Source organism: Saccopteryx leptura, chromosome 1, assembly GCF_036850995.1.
Source record: "Saccopteryx leptura isolate mSacLep1 chromosome 1, mSacLep1_pri_phased_curated, whole genome shotgun sequence".
Taxonomy (NCBI): domain Eukaryota; kingdom Metazoa; phylum Chordata; class Mammalia; order Chiroptera; family Emballonuridae; genus Saccopteryx; species Saccopteryx leptura.
The window spans coordinates 168,222,464-168,242,957 of record NC_089503.1 but is presented as its reverse complement, the minus strand read 5'-3'; the positions used below and the strand labels follow the sequence as shown (position 1 = coordinate 168,242,957).

The window sequence follows — 20,494 nt, the reverse complement described above, 5'->3', positions numbered from 1 at the left end:
TTTGTGCTGCTCTATTTGTTGCTGTCTAAGGTGCATCTGGATTGTGAGATAGGAGATTTTGATTTCAATTGCCATTGATTTTTGAAATGTATTCACTGACTTTATAACTTGTAGTGGCTGTATCAAATGAAAGCCTTCAATGTTTTTGTTTTGTCTTTTTTACTTTTTCAGTGTTATAGGGATTTGCACTGGCACCCTATCTTGGATAGTATTTCCCTTCTTGATTTATAAAGCCATTTGATTTTAGAAAACGTTATCTTTGTTTAATGCTCATAAAATAAAGAACTGCAGATTTCAGCCACGTACCATTTTAATGACTTGCTACATGTGTGCATGCTTCTCTGTGTTTACAGATACGCAATTCATTCATATAAATGTAAGCAATACCTGGCCTGACCAGGCGGTGGCACAGTGGATAGAGCGTCGGACTGGGATGCAGAGGACCCGGGTTCAAGACCCTGAGGTCGCCAGCTTGAGTGCGGGCTCATCTGGTTTGAGGAAAAGCCCGCCAGCTTGAACCCAAGGTCGCTGGCTCCAGCAAGGGTTTACTTGGTCTGCTGAAGGCCCACGGTCAAGGCACATATGAGAAAGCAATCAATGAACAACTAAGGTGTTGCAATGCGCAATGAAAAACTAATGATTGATGCTTCTCATCTCTCTCTGTTCCTGTCTGTCTGTCCCTGTCTATCCCTCTCTCTGACTCACTCTCTGTCTCTGTAAAAAAAAATAAAAAATAAAAAATAAAAAATGTAAGCAATACCTGAAATAATAATGATGAAAGGAGGTGGGGGAGGTTATATTTTTGTCCTCAGCATGAATAATACTAAACATACTATGAAGAGTAAAGATTGCACACTGCCTTTGCACAGTGTTATCCAATTAAGCATAAGATTAAATTTATCATGAAAACAGCTCAAAGGAGATTTCCCTCCACTGAACTGAGCTGGATTGATTATATAATTGCAGTGTTTGTGAGATTTCCCTGATATGTAGTCTTTAGTTTCCATATCAAATTATTATCTTTTATTAGTGCCATCATTTAGAATGAAAAAAGAGTTCAGGACAAATACTGTTAAATCAATAATATTTACTAGTGACAGTTTTGACATAACCAATTTTATCTACATATATCGAAATCTCCAGTGTCATTTGTATGAAAACTGATAGAAGGATAGACTTCCATATAATATGAGAAAACACCTTTGTGTTCCTCTTTTATGGATGTACAGAATTATATTTCTTACAGAATAAAGTTATAGTCTAGTCTCAGTTAGCTGGGCCACCTGTACATCATGCTATTCACCTCTGGCTGCAACATTGTGTTGGGATGTATTTCAGGGGAAGGGTTCATGAATAACAGAATACTTCTGTTTTATAAGATGGGCTTCCGGTTTGACATAATAAAGCCAGCACACCATCCCACTAGTGGATGGTGTATTTATTCAAGCAAGTAAGCGTGCGTCCATTGCTTCCATAATATAAGTAACGCTGTTTAGAAATAATTCCCATAGAAATTAGACTGGCTCTCAGCCCTGATTTAAATCAGTTTATAAATTGAAAGTGCATTCTATCTCAGAATGTTCTTGTCAATAACATTATAAGGCTTAAGAAATATTAGTGCCTTGGGATTTATATTGATTCTTTACTTTATGGTCGACATACAAGCCCACTGATGGTTATTTAATGTCAACAAAGGATCGTTTATTCCCTTGCACCCCATAACATTTTTCTCTCTGAGATGTAACTTCATGTACCAATTAACCATCATAGGAATGGATGTAGCCTTCCATCTCATGCAAATTATTGAGATGAAAATCTCAGAGTTCAGGTATTAAAACAGAAATGAGACAAAATGTGTATTAGGAAATAAATGAGCATTTAATGTTTAGGACCATATCAAGCTATACCTTTATAGAAATGAGGTGGTATAATCCCCAAGTTTTTCTAATATGGTGATTAAAAGAATTATTTGACAAGGATTGGTACCTAGAACTCAGAAAATGTTTGGAATTAAGAATGCAAACATGTGAAATCATTGCAGGTCCAGGTAATCATAAAATATTGTATGGTGATTGGGGCAGGACATTTCTAGAAGCTGTAAAGTCAGATTAAAAATGGGAGTACAGGCCCTGGCCAGTTGTCTCAGCGGTAGAGCATCAGCCTGGTGTGTGGAAGTCCCGGGTTCGATTCCCAGCCAGGGCATAGAGGAGAAGCACCCATCTGCTTCTCCACCCTTCCCCTATCTTTTCTATCTCTTTCTTCCCCTCCCACAGCACGGTTCCATTGGAGCAAAGTTGGCCCTGGGCACTGAGAATGGCTCCATGGCCTCAGCCTCAAGCTCTAGAATGGCTCTGGTTGCAACAGAGCAATGCCCCAGAGGGGCCGAGCATCACTGGTGGTGGGCATGCTGCGTGGATCGCGGTCAGGTGCATGAGGCAGTCTGTCTGTCTGCCGCCCGTCCTGCCCCCCCCACCCCTGCTTCTCACTTTGGAAAAATTAAAAAAAAATGGCAGTACAGTGTTATTCAAGTATGTACTTTGCCAACTTAAAAGGCATTTTAGGAATGAAAAATTTTTGTTCTGGACAATCTTTGTATAAACAAATCTATTTTCTAATTGTGGGCCATTGTAGAGTATTTGGTATGATTATATACATCGTAGATTTCTAAGAAGTGCTTATAAAAACTAAAACCTTCCATTTTGCTTAACTATGGCTCTTTTTTAAAAAACTGTATATGTTTATGTATTTTTAAAGAAAACAGATATTAATCTCTTGTAATGTTCTAGTTATTTAGTGAAACACAATGAGGGGTTGTTATCTACTCTGAAGTGAGGAGGAAATGAAGCCACGTGGAGAGCCTTCTGCCTCTATTGCGTAAAACCATGGTCCGTGAAAAACAAGAGACTTCTTTTGATTGTTTAAGCAAAGTGATACTTCAAGTAGTGCTCAGAAATGGGGTTCTTCATTGTGGATATTGTACACTTCATGACTTTATTTACAAGATTTTTCAAATAGGTTTCTTTTTGTCCCCCCAAGCAACTAAGCACCAAGTGTTAAAAGAGTTTTCTGGAGCTGTCTATATTGTTACTGTCCTCAAATCTAATTACTTTAGCCAGCAACTCCACTGAGTTACCAGGAGCTAAAAAGTGCTTGTTAATGACACTCAATATTTCTTAGAAGATTGTTTAAATGTCAAGAAGATGTAGGAGGCAGTATTTAAAAGACATTTTGCATAGCGAATGACAGAAAAACAAAATCTCTCTTATTGGAAATATGCGTTATATTCAAGAATACTAACCTTGGCCCTTACCATCCTTTTCCTATGGTGGGAGAATCAACAGATTTAAAAGAAGAATAAGGCCTTGGCTGGTTGGCTCAGTGGTAGAGCATCAGCCTGGCGTACAAGGGGTCCCGGGTTCGATTCCCGGCCAGGGCACACAGGAGAAGCGCCCATCTGCTTCTCCACCCCTCCCCCTCTCCTTCCTCTCTGTCTCTCTCTTCCCCTCCCACAGCGAGGCTCCATTGGAGCAAAGATGGCCCGGGCACTGGGGATGGCTCCTTGGCCTCTGCCCCAGGCGCTAGAGTGGCTCTGGTCGCAACAGAGCAACGCCCCGGAGGGGCAGAGCATTGCCCCCTGGTGGGCAGAGCATCGCCCCCTGGTGGGCGTGCCGGGTGGATCCCGGTCGGGCGCATGCGGGAGTCTATCTGTCTCTCCCCGTTTCCAGCTTCGGAAAAATACAAAAGAAAGAAAGAAAGAAAGAAAGAAAGAAAGAAAGAAAGAAAGAAAGAAAGAAAGAAAGAAAGAAAGAAAGAAAGAAAGAAAGAAAGAAAGAAAGAAAGAAAGAAAGAAAGAAAGAAAGAAAGAAAGAAAGAAAGAAAGAAAGAAAGAAAGAAAGAAAGAAAGAAAGAAAGAAAGAATAAGACAACCTGCTATAAGATTTTGACTTAAAACGTAGGTAAATAACGAGCTGTTCATCTGTTATTTTGCATGATTCTCACACACATACAAATACACTCATAAATGTAATTCCATAGAATTTCCAAAAGGAGCAACAACCCGTGGTCTGATAATGTTATTAAAAGTAGCTGTCTCAGGAGAGTGTCGCTAGGGTTTGAATGTTGACCTGCTTGTAGGATTGTTGGTTGTGGACAGAGCTCCTCAACAAAATGACAAAGAAACAAGCTCTCTGATGGCCCCCCACGATCTTTTATCCATGAGGCGGAAACAAGAACATTGACAACAGTTTAACTGCACAAATTTATCATTGTTATTGACTTCATTAATATTTTTTTTCAGTCTGCCTAAAATGCCTAGAATTGGTGACAGCTTTGGCTAGTGAGTGATTTAAAAAGCATGAAATTTTTTATATCTAAGTGTGAATTAGTTTTATAATAATTGTTTTGGCTAACATCTATCAAGATCTAATACAATGAAAGGTCATGAAACAATTTCTGAGCTGAAGGTCAACATAGGATTATTACAAAGAAAAGATAAGAATAGCTTAGAGCCAGGAGAGCTGAGCTCTAGGCTGCATGGAGAATTAACTGAAAGAAAGTAGCATGAGGAAAAGGACAAATTTTCCTTCACAAAATTTGTTTAGAAGTGGCCCTGTACTGAGGCATACCTACCTTTTTTTTCTTTTTCTGCTTGAAAATGTATCTCCCTGATTCCCTTGAATCAGAATCCAAGCTACTATGTGCTATTCTATACAAATAATACTGTCTCCTATAGCACTGATGTTATTATCATTACGACAAATTATATTTTCACTCTGAAATACATGAAAACGCATTTTTTTTTCAGAAATTTCATTAGTAGACTAAAAACAACCTCCACATAAGAAATAGTGTTTTCTGTTTTGGAAATATTAATAATGATTTAAGCACCTTCCATTTGCTGGATACTTTATATTCACTATATATTTTGCATCTCTCAATAACACATCGAAGACACCTAAATATTAAAATATTACTTAGCTTGTGTTTGTGAGCTACCACAAAGCGGTTAAAACACAACCACAACAAAATTCTTTTGTAACATAGAAATGTAAGAAAATTTAACATCCTGATTTTTCCCTACAGTTTCTTATGAAATTGTTCTCAGCAAAGGTTCCTTGTATTAATCATATAATGCCATTTTTAATTAAATCACAGATTCTGCAATTGTAAAGGATTTGAAGGTCAGTCAGTGAAGTCCTTTTATGAGTTAGAATGCAGTTGGCTGCAGTAACACGAGCCAAGATATATTATTTAGAAAAAAAATGCAATTTTATTCCTCTCTCAAATAATGGTGTGATTATAAAGAGTGAATGACTGATATGGTAACTTCCTAGAGATTGGGCTTGACCATTGGTAGGAAGTTTCTTCTGAGACTTTTAGTTTCAGCCTTCACATTTGCGTTTTTGGCAGTGAGAGGAAGAGAAGGTGGGCTGTATGTATTCCTCTTCAATTTTGGTCATGGTATGCACCTGTGATCTATAATTATTCTTGCCCAAGGAGCAAGTAGTCTAAAAACTGCTTCTATGCCTTTTTAAAACATGTTTAATCTAGGCTTTTTAGGATTAAATACTGTAATATCATATGTAAATTATTTTATCTTACCAAAGATATTCTCTAGTCATTATTATTATTATTATTTTTACAGAGACAGGGAGAGAGTCAGAGAGAGGGATAGATAGGGACAGACAGACAGGAACAGAGAGAGATGAGAAGTATCAATCATCAGTTTTTCTTTGCGACACCTTAGTTGTTCATTGATTGCTTTCTCATATGTGCCTTGACTGTGGGGCTGCAGCAAACCGAGTAACCCCTTGCTCGAGCCAATGACCTTGGGTCCAAGCTGGTTAGCTTTGCTCAAACCAGATGAGCCCACGCTCAAGCCGGCGACCTCGGGGTCTCGAACCTGGGTCCTCCACATCCCAGTCCTACACTCTATCCACTGTGCCACCACCTGGTCAGGCTTTAGTCATTACTAAAGAAATAAGATCGTCAAAATTACATAATTTGTTAATATAGAATAAGAATTATAATCCCTGATTGCTTTTACTGCATCCATGAAAACTGCTTATAAAAATGCTCTGATAGTAAATTAAAGTTCTTCCCATTTCTATATGTGTATTATTTATAAAATAGCAAACTACAATTTATCTTCACAGATTTCCATTCTGTTCATGTGCCAAGTAAAATGTGACTTTTCCTCCCAATGTCTAATAGCTATATTTAATGTTATGCATTTACATTTCTTTATTGGTTCATAGAATTCACCATGAAGACCTGGCAGCAACGTATGCTTTCTCATTGTCCCTGCCCTAAAGCCAATCTCCTTCCAAACTGCCTTTCTCAATGTTGTGCTCCAATGGTGCAATGTCTGTTTACTTCTTTGCTCTAAGTATACACAGACTTTGACAAAATTAACTATGACACAATTAATGATTGAAACAAACAAACAAAAAAGGAAACATATTTACTGTAGTAGTGCATCCTCCTGTATCTCAGAAAAAGCTTTATGCCAGGTGGAGGAGTTTATCACCACAGACTAACCACATATTTATATTGTATTTTTACTGCTTCCAGGACATATTAAAAATGGATCCAGATTTTTATTAGATTTTATATGTACTAGAAAGTGGTTTTACTGTTTGTTATAAGTAAAAAGAAACAAAAACAAAAAAACCCAATTTGAATTAGCTGATGCTAAAAAAAAAATTATTAGAAGGATAATTAGATAATTTCATGTATTTAGATGTGCAAAAAAATTACTGATAGTGATTAAAAGTCTGTAATTTGTGCATTAAAAAAATCAAATTGATTCGAGGTGGGGAGGCAGTATTTTGTCGAAGACTATTGGAAGAATTGTAAAGTGGGATTCCAAAAACATCAAATCTCGCTGCATTAAAAACAATTATAGAAAGATTTTAGTGAAGAAAAGAGATATTAAAGAGAATAAAGGTCAATAAAGAGAGAAGGTTAACATAGAAAATGTCTGGGCATTCAGCAGAGAAGAAAGGGGAGAAAAATCTAGGCTGAAAGGGGAAGAAAAGAAGCGAAGGAGAAAAAAACACGCATGATAAAAAGGATTTATACATTATCCCTGTAGGTCAGATAGGGTAAACATCATATCAAAGATTGCTCCGCACGAAAACATTAAACTGTGTTCTTCTGTGTGGTATCAAGTTGTAAGTACTTGGTGACATGTATGGGAAAACATCTGAGAGAAGAAGTTGGGCAACAGCCTGAGAGAGACAGGTACATGGGATTGAGGATGCAAATGATATTTGAGTACTCTGACTCATATTGTGTCTACATGCCAGCCTCCTTTTCACCTACTTTGGACTGAACCTCTGCACAGAAGAGAGGGATAGCTATTCATCTCCCCCTCTGGCAAAGTCTGAGCGATGTGGAGGGACCAACCCCGTCTGCTGTGGTCTGAATGTCCATGTCCTGTCAGAATTTACATGTTGGAATCCTAACCCCCAATGACGATGGTATTAGGAGACGGAGCCTTTGGGAAGCGCCTAGGTCATGAGGGTGGAGTCTCCAGGGGTTGGAATAGTATGCTTATAAAAGAGATCTCACGACACCCCTTTCTCCTTCCACCACGTGAGCACGTAGCGAGAAGTCAGCAGTCTACAACCCCAAGGAAAACTGCATCAGACCACGCTATGCTGGCCCTTCATCTTAAACTCCCCACCTCCAAAAGTATGAAACTCCCGCTTCTATGCCTCCCAGCTTGCGGCATTTTTTACAGCAGCCCTAAAGAACTAAGGCAATGACTCGGGCCCCTTTGGAGAGGGCATTTGTCTGCTTAATAAAGAAACAAAACAAAACCAAATAGCATCCTATGCATACTGTAGCAGGTGATCCAATTTATACAGAGTGGGACACATGCTACATCAAGTATTAAATTGGTGTTGTATGCAACTCCAAAGTGAACTAAAGTATTAAGAAAAAATATCAAAGAGTGTCCATCAAAGATTTATTGAGTACTTGCTGTCTGAGTTTAAGCGCTGTCGCTCGGAGCGCTAGCAGATAACTAATCATTCATCTCTCTTACAAACTCTGCCTGTGTCTTATCTCTCCTGGGGTTCATAGTGGACACGGCAACCCTACCCATGCACGTGAATGGCTACAGTCGACTTCAGCACAGAATGATTTCATCCTCCCTCATGCCCAGACGCAGCTAAACCTTTCCATTTCATTTTCCTCACATGTTCTTTTTCTTTGTCTTTTCCTCCTCTTAACCCATGGTCACAATATCATTTTGAATCGTACTAGGAGTGGGAGAGATTAGAGAGAAAAGGAGGAGGGAGGTGGGAAGGCTGCTGAATTCCCAAAATTGATCCAATTCTGTATTCAAATACCAATTTAAAACATTTGAATTAAAATCATTTTGATATGTAGAATTTTAGACTATATCTACAGCTGTTGTGTTAGGTGTGTATATATATATATATATATATACACACACACACACATGTATATGTGTATCTATATTTACATATGATATACATATATATAATGTATATATCTATCTGTATCTGTACATCTACCTATACAAATATATATGTAATTGTTAGTAAAATATTTAGTATTGTACCATGAGTACCAAGAATTCAGGATTTAATCTGGTTGTATAAGTTCTCCTTTTGCTGGAGACTGAAGTTATGATATCTGTCTTTAACATGACATGCATTTATAATGTAAAATATTTCTTTTGCTTTTGCTTCTATTTCAAGATTTTGGAATATCAGATATTGAAATCCAGTTCTTATGGTGATAAGTTAAAAAACAAGAAGCTGAGAGGAATATCATAAAGGAATGTCAAACAAAACAAACACAGAATTTTCAGTGGGAGTGATTCACTGTTATTGCTTAGTCACATCTCTCAAAATTTCTAAAAACATAACCCACAAATATCTGAACTTTTTCCCTGTTGTATATTGCTAATAGAGTATACTACATTTTTTTTTGTTTTCCTACTGTTATTTTACATGTTCTATTAAAATGAGAAAACAAAAGCAAAACAGAAACAAAATCTCATATTCCTAGTAAAAGAAAAATAGTCATGGGAAAAAATTCAAATTCAATAAAATATTGCATTTAGCAAGAAGTCTGCATGGTGTGTGTGATGAGTAATAGCGAATGTAGGCATTATGTAAATTGAATAAAGAGAGTCAAGAAAGAGAGTCAATAAAGAGAGTTGTAGAGAATCGGCCTGGCGTGCAGGAGTCCCGGGTTCCATTCCCGGCTAGGGCACACAGGAGAAGTGCCCATCTGCTTCTCCACCCCTCCCCCTCTCCTTCCTCTCTGTCTCTCTCTTCCCCTCCAGCAGCCAAGGCTCCATTGGAGCAAAGTTGGCCCGGGCGCTGAGGATGGCTCTGTGGCCTCTGCCTCAGGCGCTAGAATAGCTCTGATTGCGGCAGAGCGACGCACTAAGATGGGCAGAGCATCACCCCCTGGTAGGCATGCTGGGTGGATCCCGGTCGGGTGCAGGCGGGAGTCTGTCTGACTGCCTCCCCGTTTCCGACTTCAGAAGAAAAAAAAAAGCCTTTGGCGATCTTTGTTTTCTAAAACTTCTAAACTAAATAAATCAAATATCAATTCCTATACTTTAAACATGTTTCAAATAAATACATCTTTATTTTCTGCCTATTTACTTATTCTATACACATCCAACTTGAACGGTTTTGTATTTTTATATATTCCATACAAATCTTCCACTTTTCATGAAATATTTGTAAGTTTAAATTTGTTTTTACCAGAAAGGAATGTGGTTCTGAGACAGGGTAGGGCAAAAGTAGGTGTACAGTTGTGAGTATGCAACAATTAGTCCTTGCATTATTATTTATCAATTATTGTGTTATTTTCCATACAAACAACTGTAAATCTACTTTTGCCATACTCTGTATTCTATCCTGCTATCTGCTCATTTGAAGTTTCCATTTTTCCACTGACCCTTTAAATATAGCCTCAAATCCTATTTACTCATTTTTTGCGACATACTCGATCTCACTGTTTCATGAGCATGGATGAATGCCACCGCACTTGCTTGAATCTCCCCTGAGCTTCCAGTGCACATATCGGCTTTACCTGTGGTTGGTAAGCAGAACTCTCAACGTGTTTATAACCAAACTCATCAGTATGCCTCCAGACCTAACTCATCCTCTTACATTTCCTACTGTGTTTGATGGGTAGAACCATTGGTTTTAATGGTTTACAAACTCTATTTAACCTAAACACGAAGCATAAAACTCATCACATTTAACTAACAGTGTCCAGTGTCTTCCATCAACCATGATTCTTTATTTGGGAGTGTTTCCTGGAAGTATGCAGAAATATATATATATATATATATATATATATAATTTTATATTATATATATATATAATTTTATATTTTATATATATATAATTTTATATTATATATATATATAATTTTATATTTTATATATATAATTTTATATTTTATATATATAATTGTATGTGGAGAAGAAATAAGAAATCTTAAGGGATGCATAAAGGAACAAAACTTATAGCAGTGCTTAGAGAAACATTTATAGCTATAAATGCATATATTAAAAGTGTTTTTTTTTTTAAATCACAACCTACATTTCTGTCTATGAAACTAAAAAAAAAGATCATGGAAAACACAAGCAAAGAGAAGGTGGGAAATAATGATTATGTGGAAAAAATCAGTTAAAGAAGAAAAAAATAAGAATATGAATAACAAAAGTTAGTTTTTTGAAAAGATCAACAAAATTAACACACTTATAACTAAACTGACAGAGAGAGAGAAAACTGACCAAGAAAATGAAAAATCCATCTCAGAGAACGGAAGGAGATATTTATATGTTATATAACTGATAAGGGACTGGCACCCAACATACTCTTACAAGTCAAAAATAAAAATAAAAACAAGTTAAAACGGGTGAAAATTGTGAATAGACATTTCTCCAACAAAAGATACCCAATAAACATTCAGAGCATGAAGAGATGCTCAGCATCAATAGGCATTTTGAAATGTAAGTTAGAACCACAAGGAGATCCACTTCACATCTACCAGGATGACTATAATCAAAGGATAGACAGTACCAACTTCGGTCGAGGTGTGAGTGGTTAGAGTTGTCACTCGTGGCTGGTGGAAACACAAAATGCTACAGCCATTTTGGATAACAGTTTGATAACTCCTCAAAATGTTGAATATAGTTACTTTAACTCATCAATTTTACTCTCAAGAATATCCCCAAGGACACTGAGAACACACACCCACATTAAAGACATCCATACATAGCCCTGGCCAGGTGGTTCAGTTGGTTAGAGCACCGTCCTGATACCCCTGGTTGCAAATTTGATCCCCAGGCAGGGCATATACAGCAATCAAGGAATCAACTCAGGAATGCATAAATAAATAAATAAATAAATAAATAAGTGGGACAATACATCAATGTCTCTATCCCCTCTCTTCCTCTCTCTTTAAAAAAAATAAGAATTAAAAAAACAAAAACATACATGCATGTTCACAGCAGTGTTATTTATACTAGCCAAAAAGTGGGAACAACCTAAATGTCTATCAAATGATTAATGGATACACAAAACGTGATAGACTCCTACTACTGATACACACCTACATCAGTGAGCCTGAATATGTACTACGGGAAGTGAAAGAAGCCTGTCACAAAAGACACATTTTATGATTTCACTGATAAAAAATGTTCAAATCAGGCAAAGCTGTAGGGACCCACAGTTGTTTTGACAAGTTTCTAGAGATAAACAGCCTAGAGCTGGCTGTGAGGTATGGGGGGAGGGGGTCTACTAATTGGTACTGGATTTGTTTTGGGGACAATAAAAATGTTCTCAACTTAGATTGTGGGGAAGGTTACATAAATTTTGAATATCCTAAAATCCAATGAATTGAAAGAAAATGCCAATGATTTATTTTGAAATTGAATTTTTAAAAACATACAAACATTCAGGATTTTTTCAGTGGAAAAAAATCTATAATTATAGATTACTCCTCTTAATGATTTAAGCATCAAGTCTAAATTTAAGCATTTTATCACAGAGATAGTGCAAATGCATACTTTTTTTTTATATCATTCTATTTTTTCCCTGAGCTCTTCATTTTGATGTCTCTTTAATTTGACTTCAAATAAATAAATACAATTTTATTGCACCAATTGGTCAATACATCTTAAAGTAGCAAATCTAAAAATGATGCTTCTCAAAATTAGTTCAGACACAGTATTTTAATAGTCTGTCATCAGTCACATAAATTGCTACTAACTTCCCCAGCAGTATTTAGAGGTTTGTGTTAAGGCTTATGATACTTTGAACACTCATCAAAGAAAATAATTCTTTTAATTGAAAATGACATATTGTGAAATTCCACTTCGTGGTCCTGCTTTTTTCCTATGCTTATAATATAACCATAAGGCTTTGTGTTTTTGTATTCACTATGATACAATTATTAGTTGACTACCACACATAACAAGTTAGAATGACTTCTCAATTTTAATAATAAAAGCAAAGAAAATATCAGGTAGTGCTCATTTATGTATTCCTCATTGCCCAATGACTTTGGAAGAGAACTACAATTTATTACTACTGTGGGACCTGAGGCAACCCGTGGTTTTCAAATGATTTCTTATAACGTGAGAACCACCGTGCTTTGGGTATTTACCACACCTGCATTCAGAAGTAAGTAGAGGTCTTCGGGAAAACAACGTCCTCGGTTGTCTCTATAGCCACAAATGTCTTACCTTCGTCTTGGCAGGCTGATGAGGGGTTGTTTATGGCACCTCTTGCTAAGGCTGAAGAGCTTGTGCACAATTTTCTGCGCCTTTAGGAAAAGTTGCTTCATGCTGTTCTCCAGTTGTTCATGGCGGCGCTGGAAGTTAGAATCCATAGTCCACAGGTGCAGTATGGTAGATGTGTTGAGAAAATAATTTGTAGGCAGCCTTTTCATAAAGAATTTGAATTCATCTGGAAAAAAAATTGGTAAATCCAATACTTTAATCATGAACAATTCCCAAGCACATTTTACATGTTGATATTAAAAAATAAATACAATCTATTATTTTTGAGCAGCAAATTAACAGAAAGAATATTTTTACACTTTAATAATATTTTCTCTTTTGTTCCCCTTCAAGTAGAACTTTCAGGGAAGACAATATTTAAAATAATTTGGGCGTAAGCAAAGAGTTTGGGCAGAAAATTTAAGCTGAGTTTATTTTTTTCCATTTTCTCCTTTTGATGGGCATTGAATATACTTTCTTCTTAGGTAGAGGTCATTAATTTATTTGCGCTAATAGTATTAGTAATTCTTTCCAAGTATTTTATGTCAAAGAAATATTCTAAAAATATATTTTTAAATTAATTTTAATGGGGTGACAATGATTAATTAGGGTACCTAGATTCAGAGAAAACATCTCCAGATTATTTTGACATTTAATTATGTTGTATACCCATCACCCAATTTTTGTTAACTTACTGTAGAATATATATAGTATAATGATGCACATATGTTAATGTTTAAAGAAAGCAAAATTTTGAAGTGCAGAAAATTACAAGATTCAATGGTACTCTCATTATTCCCTTTAACTAACCATTTATAATTTGTCATGACATAATAGTTACAAACATAAATGTATACTAAAGAGAAAAAAAAAGAATTTAAAGTTCCAATATGGATTCTTGTTTTTAATGTACTAATTATTCCTGAAATGGCCTCATTTTCAAATGTCTGATTAACCAACAGCAGATGCAAAAATTAATGCTACATGAAAATAGATAATAAATTAAAAGGCCTATTATTTATCCAAAAACAAAAGATAGTTGAGATAATAGCCAAAATACAGAAACAACACAAGTGTCCATAAAAATAAATGAAGTTCTATACATAAACCTTGAAAATACTATGCTAGCTAAAATGAGCCACCACAAAAAAAAAGACATGGTATGATTCCACTTATAGGAAATATTTAGCATAGTAAGTTCACTTAGAAAATAAATCAAAATTTACCAAGGGAGGATAAAAGGGGAAATAGGAAATTATAACAGAAAAGGTATAAAATCTCTGTTTTGGGAGATGACAACTGTTTGGGGGAAAAAGGCAGCAGCAGTGGTTGCAAATATTGGGAATGTAGTTCATGTCACGGAATTGTACAATCGAAATGATTACAATGGCAAGTTTTTGCTATTTCCCCTTTTATCCTCCCTTGGTAAATTTTGATTCATTTTCTAAGTGAATTTACTATGGTAAATATTTCCTATAAGTGGAATCATACCATGTCTTTTTTTGTGTGTGTGGTGAAGACAACAAGAACAGAATAAAAAGACAAACTACACAATGGGAGAACATATTTGACAATATGTCTGATAAGGGGTTAATAACCAAAATTTATAAAGAACTCGTAAATCTCAACACCAGGAAGACAAACAATCCAATCCATAAATGGGCAAAAGAGATGAATAGACACTTCTCCAAAGAGGACATACAGATGGCCAATAGGCATATGAAAAAATGCTCAACATCACTAATCATTAGAGAAATGCAAATTAAAACCACAATGAGATATCACCTCACACCAGTCAGGATGGCGCTCATCAACAAAACAACACAGAATAAGTGCTGGCGAGGATGTGGAGTAAAGGGAACCCTCCTGCACTGCTGGTGGGAATGCAGACTGGTGCAGCCACTGTGGAAAACAGTATGGAGATTCCTCAAAAAATTGAAAATCGAACTGCCTTTTGACCCAGCTATCCCACTTTTAGGAATATATCCCAAGGACACCATAGAACGGCTCGAAAAGGAGAAATGCACCCGCATGTTTGTGGCAGCATTGTTCACAATAGCGAAGATCTGGAAACAACCCAAGTGTCCATCAGAGGACGAGTGGATTAAAAAGCTTTGGTACATATATACTATGGAGTACTACTCAGCCATAAGAAATGATGACATCGGATCCTTTACAATAGCATGGATGGACCTTGATAACATTATACGGAGTGAAATAAGTAAATCAGAAAAAAAAACTAAGAACTACATGAATCCATACATAGAAGGGACATAAAAATGAGACTCAGAGATATGAACAAGAATGTGATGGCAACAGGGGTGGGGGGTGGGGGTGGGGGGAGGGGGGATGGGGTGAAGAAGGAGAGAGGGGTTGGGGGAGGGGAGGGGCACAAAGAAAACCAGATAGAAGGTGACAGAAGACAATTTAACTTTGGGGGAGGGGTATACAGCACAATGAAATGTCAAAATAATCTAGAGATGTTTTCTCTCAACATATGTACCCTGATTTATCAATGTCACTGCATTAAATTTAATAAATAAATTTTAAAAAAAAACAATGGCAAGTTTTACCTTATATACACTTTACCAAAATAAAAAAAATTTTAAATAGTTGAGCCTTTCCTTCATCTCTCCTTTTTTTATCTGAAATAAATATTATAAACGGACTCAAAACATGAAGTTTTTATTGCTTTTATTGATTTTAATTTATTGTGTTTACATAGATTCTAGTGTTGCCCCGAATACATCCTCCCTCCCCCCTATTTCCCTCAGCATCTCCCTTGCCTCCCTCCTCACAGTGCCCTCCCCCCTTCCCTTCAGCTTTATCCCATCCTATCATCCCCTTTCCCTCTTTTCTCTTTTCCTCTGGTCCCTTTGATACCTCCTCTGTCTCTATTCCATTTCTCAGTTCTCATTGTTCCTTGAATTCCTCAAATGACTAAGGTCATATGATATTTTTCTTTCTCTGCCTGTCTTATTTCACTTAACATAATAGTTTTCAGGTCCATCCATGTTGTAGCAAAAGGTAAGATTTCCTTCTTTTTTATGACCCCATAGTATTCCATAGTATATATGTACCAAAGTTTTTTAATCCACTCATCCACTGACTGACACTTGGGCTATTTCCAGATCTCCGCTATTGTGAACAATGCTGCCATAAACATGGGAGTGCATTTCTCCTTTGAAACAGTGCTATATGTTTTGGGGGTATATTCCTAAAAGTGGAATGGCTGGGTCAAAAGGCAGTTTGATTTTTAATTTTTTGAGGAATCTTCATACTGTTTTCCACAGTGGCTGCACCAGTCTGCATTCCCACCTCCCACCAGCAGTACAGGAGGATTCCCTTTTCTCCACATCCTCACCAGCACTTATTCTGTGTTGTTTTGTTAATGAGCGCCATTCTGACTGGTGTGAGGTAATATCTCATTGTGGTTTTTTTTTTTTTCTTTTTTTTCTTTTCTGAAGCTGGAAACGGGGAGAGACAGTCAGACAGACTCCCGCATGCGCCCGACCGGGATCCACCCGGCACGCCCACCAGGGGGCGAAGCTCTGCCCACCAGGGGGCGATGCTCTGCCCCTCCGGGGCGTCGCTCTGCCGCGACCAGAGCCACTGGAGCGCCTGGGGCAGAGGCCAAGGAGCCATCCCCAGCGCCCGGGCCATCTTTGCTCCAATGGAGCCTTGGCTGCGGGAGGGTAAGAGAGAGACAGAGAGGAAAGAGGGCGGGAGGGGTGGAGAAGCAAATGGGCGCTTCTCCTATGTGCCCTGGTCAGGAATTGAACCCGGGTCCCCCACACACCAGGCCGATGCTCTACCGCTGAGCCAACCGACCAGGGCCCTCATTGTGGTTTTAATTTGCATTTCTCTAATGATTAGTGATGTTGAGCATTTTTTCATATGCCTATTGGCAATCTGTATGTCCTCTTTGGAGAAGTGTCGATTCATTTCTTTTGCCCACTTTCTGATTAAATTGTTTTTCTTCCTGGTGTTTGTTGAGTTTTACAAGTTCTTTATAAATTTTGATTATTAACCCCTTATCAGACGTATTGTCAAATATGTTCTCCCACTGTGTAGTTTGTCTTTTTATTCTGTTCTTATTGTCTTTAGCTGTGCAAAAGTTTTTTAGTTTGATATAGTCCCATTTGTTTATTCTGTCTTTTATTTCACATGCCCGTGGAGATAAATCAGCAAATACATTGCTGCTAGAGATGCCAGAGAGCTTACTGCCTATGTTTTATTCTAAGATGCTTATGGTTTCACAGCTTACATTTAAGTCTTTTATCCATTTTGAGTTTATTTTTGTGAATGGTGTAAATTGGTGGTCTAGTTTCATTTTTTTGCAGGTAGCTGTCCAATTTTTCCAACACCATTTGTTGAAGAGGCTGTCTTTACTCCATTGTATGCTCTTACCTCCTTTGTGAAATATTAGTTGTCCATAAAGATGTCGGTTTACTTCTGGGTTCTCTGTTCTGTTCCATTGATCTATATGCCTGTTCTTATGCCAGTACCAGGCTGTTTTGAGTACAATGGCCTTGTAGTATAACTTGATATCAGGAAGTGTAATACCTTCCACTTTAATCTCCCTTTTCAAGATTAGTGAGGTTATTTGTGTTCTTTTTTGGTTCGATATAAATTTTTGAAATATGTGTTCTATATCTTTGAAGTATGTCATTGGTATTTTAATTGGTATTGCATTGAATTTTTAAATTGCTTTGGATAATATAGACATTTTAATGATGTTTATTCTTCCTAATCATGAGCATGGTATATGCTTCCACTTGTTTGTATCTTCCTTGATTTCTTTTATCAATGTCTTATAATTTTCCGAGTACAAGTCTTTAATCTCCTTGGTTAAATTTACTCCTAGGTACTTTATTTTTGGTTGCAATAGTAAAGGGGATTGTTTCCTTCATTTCTCTTTCTGACAGTTGATTGTTAGTGGATAAAAATGCCTCTGATTTCTGAGTATTAATTTTATATCCTTCCACCTTGCTGAATTCATTTATCAGGTCCACTAGTTTTTTGAATGAGACTTTATGGTTTTCTAAGTACAGTATCATATCATCTGCAAATAATCATAGTTTTACTTCTTCTTTACCAATTTGGATGCCTTTTATTTCTTCTTCTTGTCTGATGTTCCAGAACTATGTTGAATAAGAGTGGTGAAAGGGGGCACACCTGCCTTGTTCCTGATCTTAAGGGGATTTCTTTTCATTTTTGCCCATTGAGTATGATGTTGGCTGTGGGTTTGTCATAGATGGCCTTTATCATGTTGAGGTATGTTCCCTGTATTCCCACTTTGCTGAGAGTTTTGATTATGAATGGGTGCTAGATTTTATCAAATGCTTTTTCTGCATCTATTGAAATTATCATGTGATTTTTCTCCTTCCTTTTGTTTATGTGATGAGTCACATTGATTGATTTGTGAATATTTTACCAGACTTGCCTCCTCAGAGGTTTTCATTGTTTTTAATTCTTGTTAAAACTATTTACTTTGTTAAGAATATTGTGTCACACCCATTTTTGTCTAGGAAATGGTTGGGTTAACGACACAAACACACGTCAACACACTGCAAGATTTGGAAAATGTTTTCAACAACTGAACAAGTATTACTTGGCAAATGAGATAAACTATATTTTAGTCAGTCTTCTACCCATCAAATTGTTATACAGTATGTGTTAAACCTCAGCCTCCCTGGGCCTTGATTTCTTCCTTTGTAAATGACACAGACAGTTGTAGAGGATCATCTCATGTAACTATAAAAGTCTATGATGTTATGAACAGTTGTTTTAAATCCCCATTTACCATATTTTTCCCTCCATAAGATGCACTCTTTTCTTCCAAAAGTGGTGAGGGAAATGCCCATACATCTTATGGAAGGAATATTTATTTTTTTTAGCTGCTGCGGGTTCCCAGACAACTAGAAGTGTATTTGAACATTAAAGTTTCTTCTCATTTGTTAATAACAGTGCTAATGATTGTTAATACTGCTGTTGAGTTTACATTGTTGAAATATTATTGTGGTATATTTTATTAAATATTTTAACACACCATTTGGTTCAGATTTTTTTTCTTATTTTCATCCTTAAAACCCTTGGTGTGTCTTATGGTCAGGTGTGTTATGGAGCAAAAAATATGCTAATTAGTTTTAAATATCGAATTCAAAAATAGTTGTTTTCATATATCAACTGAATTAGGGCAAGGTGTATTAACTCGTTCCTTTTATGTAGGCACCATCACTACTCCAGTTTTTTAAAATTACAATGTTAACATTAACACTTCTAAAAATATGTCATTTCTCATCTGATAAATAAGCCACATTAATTCAGACACACATTTAGAAAACTCCATTTACGTTTATCTCATGTTTTAGGGCTATTTTGGTATTCAGATCCAAACTATTTCATCAATGCTAGAATATGCAACTTTTTAACAATGTAACGGGAAAAGATATTAATAAATACAAGGGCTGTTATTTCTTCTGCAACAAATAAATACAAAAACCTGTCATCATTTTGGACCTAGAAGGTATAGACTTTACCAGGAAAAGGAAAAATAAAACAAACAAAAAAATAACATTTTTCTAGCAAATAATGACAAGGAAAGATGTTTGAGGATATATCCATTTGATATGCTTTGAATCTATTTTTTTTTAAGTAAGCAGGGTATAAATAAGAAATGCATTTTAAAATTCCAATTTCACAGGACCCTACGTTTTCTTTGGTCCCATATGTCTCTTTCAGTTTCTGTCTTTTAAATAAAGGAGCTGATGTGTGGAAACTGGAAGACATCCTGGGATTTATTCACAGAGCAGATGCCACTTCTTTGAAAACTAATCATTCATTTCATTGTCATCTTTTACTTGAAGACTTTTGATAAGCTTTTATTGTTTCATGAGCATGCATGCTTTTCAATTCTTTTCATTGTTTGTTATAATAGTATTCTGAAAGTCTGCAAATCAGTAAATTATATTTGGGGTAAAGGAGAGTTTAAAATAGAATTTAATGTAATCGAAGGGGACATAATGGTGTCCGCTGAAAACCGTCACTATGTCATTTCTAAGAAACAGAGTTTTACCATAACACTCAAATAATGACTTCATACTGAAGTCATTAGAGTATCATTGACAGTCACCCAAAACATTTATTGGACACCTGTTATACACAGAATATAGAGATGTCCCAGTCTATGAAAGTGAATATGGATAAACCTTTCATCATTTTTTTATGAGACAAATGACATGAAATACTTTTAAGTGATAAAATACCATCTTTAGTGTCTGAAATTCACTTTAATTAGAAGTCAACAGCATCCCCAGACTGACTCCCATGGAGATTTTCCCTTTGCATTGATGGCCAATGGTAAAATCCATATTTGTAGGATATAAAAATGAAATAGAAATGATACATTTGATTACATAAGTTTAGTGATTTACAAAACTAGAAAGAGAAAATACAATGATTAGGGGACGCCAGATAACATCTTATCTTACAATAGTTTCCAAAGTCATGCAGAAGATAAAGTACTATTGATGTTTTTTTTTTTTAATTAATTTTTAGAAGGAAAGGGGAGAGAGAGAGAAAAAACAACAACATTGATTTGTTGTTCCACTTATTCACGCCATCACTGGTTGATTCCTGTATGTGCCCTGACCAGGGATTGAACCTGCAGCCTTGGCATGTTGAGTTGATGCTCTAACC

At 36.4% G+C, this 20,494-nt stretch overlaps 1 protein-coding gene across 4 annotated transcripts in view; it reads right to left on the bottom strand.

Annotated features, from left to right (window-relative positions):
- BRINP3 (BMP/retinoic acid inducible neural specific 3) overlaps positions 1–20,494 on the bottom strand; it is a 342,152-nt gene that overhangs the window by 41,311 nt on the left and 280,347 nt on the right. For all 4 annotated transcript variants that reach the window (XM_066360881.1, XM_066360884.1, XM_066360885.1 and 1 more), the window contains one exon: positions 12,758–12,980. In XM_066360881.1, coding sequence (XP_066216978.1) covers positions 12,758–12,980 — 223 coding nt within the window. The remainder of the gene's footprint in view (positions 1–12,757; positions 12,981–20,494) is intronic.